Genomic DNA, 12,950 nt, shown 5'->3' with positions numbered 1-12,950 from the left:
AGTGTAGGATTGCAGCCTCTTTTAAGTTGCTGCAAGACCAGCTCCGTAAATACCAACAAGAAGTAATTTGATAGTTGTTAATCTACTTTCTCTGCACCTACGTCAGATAACTAAGGGCAGAAGCAGTGCTGTTATGTGTGGTTTGTAACACTGGAATAACCTGCCTGACTGAAACACACTGCCTTTTCGTTCACTCTGAAGCAGTGTTTCTCAGCCTCAGCAACTTTAAGAGGTGTGGACTTCAAACTTCCAGAAAGCCCCATCAGCCAGCGTGAAATTGAAGTCTACACCTCTTAAGGTTGCTGAACTTGAGAAAACGCTGCTCTAAAGCTGGTGGTATTTGAGTCACTACTAGAAAACAACAAAGAGATCTATCCTTCTTGTTTTCCAGGGGCATTACAATAGACTAGGTTCTGAAATCATTAGCATTAATGCAACCAAAACCATTTCATGGCATTATGTGAAAGTACCACCCATCTGAAGAACATCAAGTTGATGAAGATTGGTCTAATTCTTATAACTTGTATCCTCAATAGGTTTTCATAGGCAAGGCAGCAAAGAAATTATTTCCCCTACAAAAAGTATATTGCTTTATATAGCACAATAGACCTTTCGAATAGGCAATTTTGTCCTTTTACACAAGACTTTATGAAAATAAAAAGTCATTGTGTTGACTTGGAGAAAAATAATTTTCTGGCCATACTGAGTAAAGAAATTCTTAATTACAAACTAAGAATTTTAGGCTATGGAGAGCCTTGTGGCTACTTAACTGATTTAAGTTTTGTCAACTATTTTCTTTACCTGGCTTATTGTTTGAACTTTAAAATAAAAAATGCCTTTAAAATTCAGTACTAGAATATTTCCAAAGATTTATGAGCTACATAGAGCTTATATCTCTCACATTAGTGACTTCTCTAAAATCAACTCACTTCTCAAGAAGTTTTAAATTTATTTCAACATTTTGTATAGAAAATCCAATTAAAAAATGAGAGTTTCCAAGAATAGTACCAAATACCTGCTAAATGTTCAACTTGCTATTTCGATGTTGTCTTATGCCCTCAAATATGCCAAATAGAATTGGACCATAGAATTAAAGACAGAAGCACTTTCTTGTTAATCATCATACAATAGATAGGATTGTGGTGTTTTGCCAAGAAATAGAAGTAAAAATTTTTTTTGGGGGGAGGCAAATTGTGGCATTCAAAAATCCACCGTCTAGGTTTTTAACAAACACTATTTATTGAATTTATATATGTAAACAAACTTATACAGCCGCCCAACTTTCACACAGGTAATTCTGGGCAGCTTACAATATTAAAAAAAAAACACAACACAAAAACCATACCCCCGCCCTGCATTAGAGGTAGTACAAGACGTATTATACCATATATTACAACACAAGAGTTGTTTCTCAATGAAATCGACATTAGCCAACACCCTTTAGATTTCCATCGGGTGAATCGAAGCTGTTTTTCCAAAGCGACCTTACTGGTTCCTTGACACCCGCCCATCTGCCCTGCCTGCCTTCATCGTAACTTTACTGTAATTGTCTTCAAACCGCTAACCCGGCCCGCCCCACCAGGCCTTTCTCCGAGCTTCTCTCCCTCCCACATCAGCGAGAACGACGGAAGGATGGGAACCCGGAAGCGCTTTCGCTTCCTGGTGACACAGTACAAGCCACCTCAGCCGGAGGAGTCGGCGGCTGGCTGTAGTCGTGGCCGGTTTCTTCCCCTCATTTCCCTCCCTCTTTTTCGGCGGCGCATGTTTTGTCGTTCTCTCTTTGGGTCAATTGCCGGTCGTGCAATTGCTTCGCTTCTTCGCCTCCACGCTTTTGCCGCTCCTGCCTCCCTTTCACCTCGCTTGCTGCTCCTCATGAAGCCGGTAGTTGTCTTCGTTCTCGGCGGGCCTGGAGCCGGAAAGGGAACCCAGTGTGCCCGCATTGTGGAGGTAAGGGAGGGGATAGCGCTTCGCTTTTTCTGCATTTCTGTTCCTTACTGTCGGGAAGGAACTACAATTTCTAGCATGCGGTGTATTTCAAAGAGTGCCGGCAACTTGCTTAGTCGGAGGGTAAAGAATGATGGGGCCTGAAGTTCTTTAATGGTTTGCGGTCCGGAAGATTCTTACAATATTGTATTGCAAATGATCTGGTGTCGGATCTGACGGGTTCAGGTACCCTATCAAAAACGGGTACTCCAGAACGGTTACCCGAGTTTTAGTGACTAAAAAAAAAAAAAGCATAATTCAGTACATTCAGAAAACTCAACTTTTAGGGAAATGTGAGGTAAATGGGGCGATATTGCTCCTGATGCGTGTATTTTTTTTTTTTTTTTACAAATTCTCTTCATCTTTGTTGTTTCAGTTCTTATGTATTGGGCGTTTCTCTCTCCTCCTTTTGTAACCTTCTCCCTTTTTATACAAGCCTGTATTGAGGCTTGGATAATAACGTTCAAATACTTTACTCAGGAAGCGCAGAAATGTCTGGAGAAATCAAACTCCGATTCTTATTTATTTATTTATGAGACTTATATACCGCTTTAACTGCAAGCACTCTCTAAGCGGTATACACCAGTAAGCAATGTATATATATACTTACATTGCCCCCAACAATCTGGGTCCTCATTTTACCTACCTCGGAAGGATGGAAGGCTGAGTCAACCTTGAGCCAGTGAAATTTGAACCGCTGACCTGCTGAACACAGTCAGCTAAAGTGGCCTGCAGTACTGCACTCTAACTGCTACGCCACCTCGGCTCGGCTTATTCTGCGTTGGATTGCCTTGACTATGGCCTTGGATACTTTTTTCCCCTTCTAACTGGTTAGGGTTAAACAGGAGGCTCAATATTATCAGCTGTGGTTTCTATCAGTCTTCCTAAAGTAATTCATCAACCTATAGATCAGTGGTGGCGAATCTATGGCACTAAAGCCAGAGGCAGCACTCAGAGCCCTGTGGGCATGCATGCTGTCGCCCCAGCCCTGCCTCCCCCCCCCATAGCTCCCTCCTCACCAGCAGCCCTCCCCCTGAGAAGAGTCACCCCCAGGTGCGGCCTGTGCAGAGCTGCACAGCCAAGCACATGGCATCTGGGCAGCAGATGATGCTGCGGGGTGCGGGTGGAGGGCGTGGCCACCATGGTGCTGCAGGGCCGCCTGGGCAATCTGCCGCGTGCCGAGGATGGCCCTGAGGGTGGGTAGGGTGAGGCTAGAGCAGGGCGGATGGAGCGGGGGCAGGGTGGTTTTTGGGCACTTGGTCTCTAAAAGGTTCGCCATCACTGCTATAGATTGTTCATATCTCAACAATGTACATTAAAGGTGAACAATTTTATTCATTCCCCAGCAAATAATCATGTTAAAAACTTTTGGGGAAATTTGGATTGATAGTTTTATGTAGATTAAAGTTTGAAACTTGAAGATACTAGACAATTACCTTAGCAAAACCTAATGTTGTCTAATGGCGCATGAAAATGGCCTTTAATTTGTACACAGGGTATGGTCCTTTGAGATTGAGATACTGTAGTCAATAAATGCTATATCAATAGCTCTTAGACATATGTACCGCTTCATAGTGCTTTGCTGCTCTCTCTAAGCGGGTTACAGAGTCAGCATATTGCCCCCCAAAATCTGGGTCCTCATTTTACCAACCTTGGAAGGATGGAAGGCTGAGTCAACCTTGAGCTAATGAGAATCAAACTCCTGGACCGAGCAGTGAAAGTAATTTACTAATTCTGCTTTAAATCTTTCAAGGTTGTCATTTTAGCAGTTTAGTATTTGCACTTATTTAGAATTTTAGCTTTATATTGATTTGCTTACTTGCTTGCTTGTATCCTGCCTTTATTATTTTTACAAATAACTCAGGGCAGTGAACATATCCAATACATCTTCCTCGTCCTACTTTTTCTCATAATAGCAACCCTGTAAGGTGAGTTGGCTGAGAGTGACTCAGAATAATTGGCCCAAGGTCACCCAACTGGCTTTCATAACTAGTGGTACTAAAACTCCTGGTTTTTTTAGCCTGGAACTCTAACTAGATTAACCACAAGGTTAACAACAAAGAAAAACTGGTGTTTCCTTTTTCCTCATATTGTTCTTTGTATCTTGTAACTTTATTATATTTGTCACAATAAATTTGAAGGAGAACTTCAGTTGATGGATATATACATATTCTTTACTTACAAATTCTTCTGTTTTTTATCAATAATTTCAAGATGTTTCCATTTTCAAAGAAATATGATGGGGGGAGGTGCCAGTGTCTTCATTTTATGTTTGCCTTTCTGTGAATCTTATATTGTATATCTTCTAAATAGCTTAAATTGTTTTTGAAATATTCAAAGGAAATATATGAAGGAGAGTTGAAATGAGAAGTCCTCGGTGCTCTCTGAGCCTAGTTGTTTTCTTGCAGACTTTTCATTACCCAAAGTAGGTAACATCAGTGCTAGTAAGGAGTGGGATTTGCTCTCAGTTTATATTCTAGTGGCTTGCCCTATTAGTTTTGGTGGGGGTGGTCTTAGAGGTTCTTTGGTTGGGCTGTTTACTGTTGGCTTATTTGGCCAACCCAATACAGCACAATCAACACAAGCCCTAAAAAGAATAACATTGCTATACATCAAGGACATCTCAGAAACCACCAACAAACACATGGAACCAGCATAGCACACAAGCCAACTAAAGCCCTTCAAAACATCCTGAACAAACCAAAAGACTCAGCAGCCCCAGAAAAAAAAAACAGAGTCATCTACAACATAAAGTGTAATGATTGCAACAACTACTATATGTAGGACAAAAAGGTAGAAGACTGGTAGAACACATCCATGAACGCCAACTAGCAATCTGAAGACATGATGAAAACTCTTTAATTTAACAACATATGGATAGACTTAACCATACTTTCAATTGGGAAACTGTAATCATCCTAGACCAAGCCAAAAATGCTAGGGAATTTCTAGAAGCCTGGCTCTCTGGCAAATTAGTCATCAATAGACACATAGACATAAACAATATCTATAAACTATGCAAAAGAGATAACCAGCAAACCAAAAGAGAACAAAAAGACCTAAGCACCTCTCCACCAGCAATTAGCACCCGATGAACATAGATTAACTCCAAGATTAACATTAGACCAACAATCAAATAAACAATACCCCAATCAAGAAACTGCCAAAGAAGCCAACAGTAAACAACCAAACCAAAGAATCTCAGAGATCATCCCATGACAAGAATCAGCTTGCCATATTTTTATCTTGTATATTTTATTGATTCTATTGTGCTTTCTTTGTTATGAATCACCCAGAGCTGTTGAGAGTTGAGCAGCCTACAAATTTAATGAACATTGATTGGTCACATAGCCACCCAGATGTTTAGACTGGATTTGGCATTTTGTCCACTTACTGAATTTTTCTCAAGGATAGGAAGATATTCTTTAATCAGATTAAAGGTATTGTTGCAGGATGTAAGCTGTTCCAAGTAAAGCTGTGTTTTGCAATTTATGGATGGTGATCTTGTCATTGCTGAAGATGTTGAAGTGATGCTGCAGATGTTTTGGAATTTCATCAATGCATCTATTGCTATTGGTACTATCTTTGCTTTCTTTTGCCACATTCGTTCTACTTCTATTTTCAGGTCTTCATATTTTGTGATTTTTCTCCAGTTCTTTCTGTCCTATTCTTCTTCTGCTGTTTCCAGGTATTGCAATATCCAATATACAGATTATTTTTGTCTTTCTTATTGACAGTTATTAAGTCTGGAGTGTTATTTGTCAGGTACTTGTCTGTTCAAATTCTAAAGTTCTAAAGCGTTTCAGCTTCTACATTTTCTACTTTTTGTCTATTTTATGGTCTCAACAGCACTTGCTTGCAGGCAAAGGGCATTTCTTGCAGATATTCCAGTGCATCATTGTTGCTATTTTTTCATGGTGTTGTTTGTAGTCGGTCTGTGGAATCTTCTCGCAGTAGTTAATTAGATGGTCCACTATTTCTTCAACTTCTTTGAAGAGACAGAATATGCTGTCTGTTGCTATCTTCTTAATTCTGGCTTTGTATGCATTTGTTCCTAAGGCTTGGTCTTGTACTGTACTGGTCTTGTACTCTGTGTCTTTTTTCAGTTTTTCTGCTCTTAGCCAGTGCAAGATCTTGTTATCTGTTTTGTCAGGTGGTTTTATCATTATTATTATGGTTGATTGAACAATCAGGCAAGTGTTTAGATTGGATTTGGTATTTTATCCGAAAATTATAATAATATTATTATATTTAAGAATAAAATAGATCAGATGTGAGCAACCTGACAGTGATACTACTAATAGAAATGTTGTAACATTGATAGGAAAAATGAACAAAAATACAGACATGCTGTTGATTTTTCACATTAATTTTCTCATCTTACAATTTATATGGCCACACATCTCATAAATGAATTTGGGTGGCATGCAAAAATTAAAATCAAACAGTAAAATGAATCAACTATCCAAACCACAAATGTTTGAGATCAAAGAAATCATTCCCAATTTATAACTGAAAAGAACAGTAATAAAACCAATAAATCAGCACAGCTCGCTTAGTTTCCTCCCCCAAATATTTGAGACAACAGCCAGGTCTTTATTAATATCATGTAAAGAAAATAAACTTATCTAATCAACTTTTTATGTGGATTTAATTTAATTATGTTTTCTTTCCTTTAGAAATACGGTTATACTCATCTTTCTGCGGGTGACCTCCTTCGAGATGAGAGAAAAAGACCAGGCTCTCAGTATGGAGAACTTATTGAAAATTATATTAAGGATGGGAAGATTGTACCTGTACAAATAACAATCAGCTTGTTAAAGAGGGTAAGTTTAATTCAATTTCCCATATAAATCTAAAACAAAACATTAAGGTATTTATGTACTTTAATTTGACATTTAGTTTACACTTTTCACGAAAGAATGCTTTTCTTTTTATGAGCCTAGATAAATCCATGAATAGATAATTATTCAAAATAATTTCATTAGATATTGTCAGGCCCAAGAACCAAGAAACATATGTGGTGATTCTTCCAATCAGAGTTCTTTATTGTCCCATACTTACAGATAGAATCTTGCCAAACTGAAGCACTCTACTATCTATAACAAGCATATATTCTGAGAACTATTAGGGCGAGTCTGTTTTCACCCTCTTTGTTTCACACAAAATATCTGGACTGAGCTGCCTCTTATTTCTCTGGAATGCACCCTTTCCTCCTAAGAATCCAACCTATTGCATTTCAGCACAGATATGTGTTACTTCTCTTTTCATGATAAAGACAACATTCTGGGCTGAAGCACTCTATTTCAGCGACATGTGTACGTCCTCTGATATACTTTGACCTAAAGTAGACCTGAAGTGTACTATGTTTTGTAAACTGAATCTTTTCAGTTTCTTCAAATGAAAAAATTGCTAACTACAGAAGAGGCAGTAGTATTATGAGGATAGATTATCTTCTTGTCTTCTAACCAAACAGAGATATAATTAATACGTTTGAGAGAGACAATAAAGCAATATTCAAAAACTGTTGAATAAGTTTTGTACTTCAATAGCTTTGGTGATTACGGAGCATAAAAAGAAAAATCTAAAATTTCATTTGCAATTCAACATAATTCCTTAATTCCTGTATTTCTTGACAGTTGTTTTCCTTGGAATATGCAAACATGTATTTCTGTACTGTTCATTGTAGTCAAAGTTCCTCAGAGAATGTCATCTTTGTAAATCTAGGATTACCAGAACTGGGACACACCAGAGTGTGGAAAGACCCCAAATGCATCAAAGAGTTATCATAGTGGTTGTCGCACTTTTTGCCACCCAGATTTGGAAACCATATTCGGCCTCACCCTTAAAGTAACACTACATTTTTTGAAACTTGGCAGATGTTATTCAAGTAGAAGTATGATATCATTCCAATTAGAACTGTTTTATTGATTGCATATATTATTGTCTCATGTCCTGTTTTAATCTGAGATATTATTCTATAGGCTATGGATGAAACTATGGCAGCTAACTCTCAAAGGAATAAATTCCTAATTGATGGATTTCCCAGAAATGAAGATAATCTTCAGGGCTGGAACAAAACAATGGATGAAAAAGTGGATGTATCTTTTGTTCTCTTTTTTGACTGTGATAATGAGGTAACACTAATACATTTCCTCTTATACAGAACAAATAAAGACTATTAGGTTTCTCACCTACATATTGTACATCAGGATTTAAGTTAGTTAATATTCAAATGTCTTGTTATTTTTCCCCAGGATGTCTATGTAATTGTTTGGCAAGCTGAAAAATATTATGTTCTCCTGGAGTAATTATTGCACCAGATATGAGTTGTAAAAGAGATATTATCTTTTTGCATCAAATAATAGTATGAAGAAGTATGTTCTAGATTGAAATATTGTCTTATGGCAAAAAAAAAATATCAATGTTTATAGTTCCATTTCATCTTTCACTTTGATTGCTTCATTTTTTTTTCTTTACAATTTTCTGCATTTGGGGTCAGAATCTTATATAAACATAGCTGCCACCCTTGCACATAATTCGGAATTGTTCACAATTCCTGCTATAAATGAACTTCTCCTAACTATAAATGAACTTTGAACTGGTTTATGTAGACAATTTGCTAATTTTTTACTCTTCTGCCTGATATGATTAATAAAACAGAGACAATTTGCAGTGTGATTCACAAATCCAAGATAGCCAGTCATCTTTCTCAGACAAGCCTAAGTCACAAAACAAGAGTTATTTGTGTATACATTTTGTCTTTGTTTCCATTTGGCATTTCTATTTATTGTGAGGAGTATATCCATATTTATTCACTATACACTATCTGACTATATTATTCCAAATAGACCAATGCTTTGAAAGGAGATAATTTATACTTTTTCAGAGAAGGTTTAATGTTCCGAACAGTTTTGGTTTGGCTTTGTCCAAAGTAAATGCACATCATTTTTAAAAATCCTGATAATAAAGCCATAATTTTTATCACAGTGATAGCTTTTAAAGCAGACAAATAGAAAGTTATTTTGGTCATTGACCAATAACAATACAATCAATAAAATGAACAACAAGAACTCTTAGCAACCATTTGTGAGCGAAGTTTATACATAATGTACCTAAATTTTGTTACTTTTAGAGAAAAAAATATCTTAATTTAACAGATAAGAGCTTTCCGAGTGCCACACAAATTTAAATAAAAGAGGGGTAATAAACTGGTGACAAATGACCCTGTAGAACTGGCATTACAGAACAACATGGATACTATTTGTTGTTGATGTGCAGAATGACAAACAGAATATATTCCGCCTAAACCATCAGGCAATTAATCTCAATGTGTCAGATTTAAGTTTTGCATGTAAAATGTTTAGTGTAGAACTTTAATCTCTATTTTTATTTTTCTTTAAGATATGTATTAATCGTTGTCTTGAAAGAGGAAAGAGCAGTGGCAGAAGTGATGACAATAGGGAAAGTTTGGAGAAAAGGTACAGTGCGCAAAACAGAATTTTACTATTTTGGTTTTTTGATGTTTTTCAATTAAATGATTTATTCTTACTTTATTTTTATCTTAGACTTCATACATATCTAGAGTCTACTAAGCCCATAATAGACCTCTATGAGACAAAGGGCAAAGTTAGGAAAGTGGATGCCTCCAAATCTGTTGATGAAGTAAGTTATTAAAAAAAAAAAGTTTGGAATTAAATTGCTTAATGTTTTATATAAAATTGCTCCTGTGGTTTTGTATGTTTCAAATACCTGCTTTTCTTGTATATCAAGTAAAAGTCAATTAATTTTGTGTTGGCCTTAAAAAGATCCTGTTAGTCCAATAATATATTCTTTTTTGTGATCATTGATTTAAAATGGCATGTTATTAAAAATTCAATATGTTGTGCAATATTTCGTGAAGCTTTCATACATGTACAGGATAATATATTCTTAATAGAAAACAGCAACTTAAAGCAGCATAAAGTATGCTTTTAAAACACAGGTGTTGAAATCTTCATTAAGCACACAAATAATGGCAAAGAGTAAAAGTATGAATAGTATCTTCCCCAACCCAGGTAGCCTTGAGATGTGTGGAATCCACCACCATTACTGAAAATTCTGGGACCCTTGTAAATGATGATATACAGGAGAAGGACAAATTGCTCATGTTATCTAATGAAAGAGCTTTGGTAGCTAAAGTTGGAAAGAATTCATGTGATCTGATTCCAAAATCATAGCTTTTTACAGCACAAATTCCACAATTTGAATAATTTATTAACAGAGAAGACAATAAGGGTGAAGATAGAGGTTCTGTCTCTGTGTGATTGACAGATGCAATTATTGATGAATAAAAGGCTAATTTACTAGTAAGTTTTGTTTCACCCATGTTTATGCCTTTTAAAAATCTTTAAAGCATACTTTTTTGTTTGTCTCTGAATCAGTTTCAAAGTTTTCTTGGCAACATTTACAGAATAGTTTTGCCACTACCTGCTGCCTAGAGAGATAGTGACTGGTCCAAAGACACCCAGGAGGCGTTGGGATTGGAACTCATGGTCTCCAGCTTCTAGTCTGGTTCCTTTAACACTATACCCCCAACTGGCTATTTTAAACACATTAGGGATGTGTGTGTGTGTGTATGTGTGTATTTTTATTGTCTACTTTTTACGTGTTTTAGAAACATTGCAATGTATGTGTATTTTTAAATCTGACCACAGAGTTTCAGTTATTGGCTTACAGAAACATAGTAAATAAAAACATACTTCTATAAAGTGTCTATTCTTTACATTAACAATTTTTTAAAAAGAAGAAATAAAGTGTTTTTAAAACACAAAACTGCTCTGGAATTTGAGTGCAAGTTGTTCTGGTCAGAGACCAATAAAATGCCATTATTCTATTTTAATAAACACTTCATGCAGTGCTTTTCTTCAGCCGATGTACAATATAATGTGCAACATTTGCAGTCAGTTTTTCTTTATTTGAACAAACTGGGGCAGGGCTTCCAAACTAAACCCACCATTGCTTTAAAGTTTGCTTTGAAAGTTATTCCCCAACTGTCTTATGCTGATTGTTATGCCAGTCCACTACTGCCTAATGGAAGACTAAGTGTAATGAGTGGAGTGATTGGAAGAATTGAAGAACTGAATTCAGAATTGCTCTGTGAACTCTTACCTATATGCTGCTCATTTTTCACAATGTATCCTGTGTTCTTATTGCTATCATATACAAACATTGTTTCATAATATCTCTTTCAGGTTTTTGGAAAAGTGGTGAATATCTTTGAAAAAGAAGGTTAGCTTTTTCCTTGAACAGAACATCCTTCCAAAATGCTTGAATCTTGCTTTAAGAGCTGCTACAATTGTCCATTTTATAATAGTTATGAAATACGCCTCTTAAAATATGTATGTTTAAAATAATTTTCAAAATTATCATTTCAAACAGCATATAAAATATGGAAGTGGCTCATTAAAATATCGACATTGAAAATGACTTGAAGTTAGGAAAGTATTTTAATTTTAGGAAAAACTAATAATCAAATAGCAAACATATTATTTCTGGAAAGCATGCTTTTTCCTTGTTGCCAAAAACCATGTTTTTTAAGAGTCCCACAAACTGAAATTGTAAATATGAATGAGAGGGCCCATTTAGTTTCTTGATAGTTTTGTACCAAATATAGGAACTTGTATGAGGAAGTTTTATTTTGTACTGCTTAAAAATAAATACATATTTGCTGTTTTTAAGAAGGATGGTTCAGTTTAAATATAGCATACTTTCTGATTTCATACTTTTTGCTTAAACGATTGCTAGGAAATGAAAAAGAATTAGTTAAGATAGGCATCTTCAAACTCGGCCCTTTTATGACTCATGGACTTCAACTCCCAGAATTCTTTAGCCAGGCATGCTGGCTGAGGAATTCTGAGAGTTGAAGTCCATGAGTTATAAAAGGGCCAAGTTTGAAGACCCCTGAGTTAAGACCTCTGAAAAAGTGGTCATTTAACCCACAGAATGGAAACTTCCTGTGTGTTTGGGGAGTGGCTCATTTACAAAACTAATTGGGATACTGCAATATGAAGATCATAGAGACTAATAGACAGCCCAGACCCAGCCCTTGGGTTGGGTTCAACAGAAATGGTTCATACAGATCACAGGGAGACACAGATATTTGAAGTCTCATTATTTCAGTGGGGTGTAAATGTGACTTTCTGAGACAAGCTACTACAAACCAGTGTGTTTAGGTATGTTAAAGATTGAATTTGCAGATTATGTAGGTGCCATTTATTTGTACACGTGTTTACCGGTTATATAGGCATTGAGTATTTGTGATACTCAAAGACTAGGTAGAATTTTGCAATCTGATGTTTGAGGGCAGCTAGTACATCAACATTCTTCTGCCACATATTTTGTTGCATGGTAACTGATGAGGAATTTTGTAACAAAATTGCTTATTTATTCTGTAAGTTGAAGTGTTTGGGGTTGGCTGGAGGAAAATATTCTTCTGACTGTTTTATCCTGATAATTTTGCATAACTTGAAGATTTTGTTCAATTATACTTTTGATATAATTTGACCAATGTAAATGAAACCTTTTATTTTTTAATTCAATGTATGTGTTTAATGCTGTACTGGTGGGAGAAATGAATTTTAAATAAATAATTGCCTATAAAACATACAATTTCTGTGCTTCCTCATTTGTTGTGATTGCATCTTTAAAGTTTAAAATTTGTGTGTAAGAAGACACCACTGAATATCTGGGATGGTGATGTGTTCCTTAAGTTTTTATATAATAGATAGATTGAACAAATAGATTGAACAAATTGAACCGATAGATTGAACAAATCAAGCCAAAGTTGTCGCTTCTCAATGTGCAGATCTGCACTGGCTACCAATTGTCTTTCAGGCACAATTCAAGGTGCTGTTTTTGATCTTTAGGGGCATAAATCTATCCTACTTCGAACAATTTATGCAAAGACCCAACTGTCTTGAAAAAGC

At 36.1% G+C, this 12,950-nt stretch overlaps 1 protein-coding gene across 1 annotated transcript; it reads left to right on the top strand.

Annotated features, from left to right (window-relative positions):
* The first annotated feature begins 1,653 nt into the window (after window positions 1–1,653).
* CMPK1 (cytidine/uridine monophosphate kinase 1) lies at window positions 1,654–12,630 on the top strand. The gene is made up of 6 exons (XM_039319849.1): window positions 1,654–1,947; window positions 6,663–6,809; window positions 7,968–8,120; window positions 9,388–9,464; window positions 9,552–9,648; window positions 11,217–12,630. The coding sequence occupies exons 1-6, from the start codon at window positions 1,762–1,764 to the stop codon at window positions 11,256–11,258; spliced, it is 702 nt and encodes a 233-aa protein (XP_039175783.1). The 5' UTR covers window positions 1,654–1,761; the 3' UTR covers window positions 11,259–12,630.
* The last annotated feature ends 320 nt before the right edge of the window (window positions 12,631–12,950 follow it).

This window comes from Crotalus tigris, unplaced genomic scaffold (assembly GCF_016545835.1).
Source record: "Crotalus tigris isolate CLP2741 ecotype Arizona unplaced genomic scaffold, ASM1654583v1 scf7180000023617.9722795, whole genome shotgun sequence".
In the NCBI taxonomy this organism is placed as follows: Eukaryota; Metazoa; Chordata; class Lepidosauria; order Squamata; family Viperidae; genus Crotalus; species Crotalus tigris.
The sequence above is the reverse complement of the archived record's forward strand: the minus strand, read 5'-3'. Positions and strand labels throughout refer to the sequence as shown.

Bases quoted from the DNA above. Each gene is read 5' to 3' on its own strand.
- CMPK1 (XM_039319849.1), top strand. From the start codon at position 1,762: ATGTTTTGTCGTTCTCTCTTTGGGTCAATTGCCGGTCGTGCAATTGCT. The intron at 1,948-6,662 runs GTAAGGGAGGGG...TCTTTCCTTTAG, and splicing joins AGTGTGCCCGCATTGTGGAG to AAATACGGTTATACTCATCT. The intron at 9,649-11,216 runs GTAAGTTATTAA...TATCTCTTTCAG, and splicing joins CCTCCAAATCTGTTGATGAA to GTTTTTGGAAAAGTGGTGAA.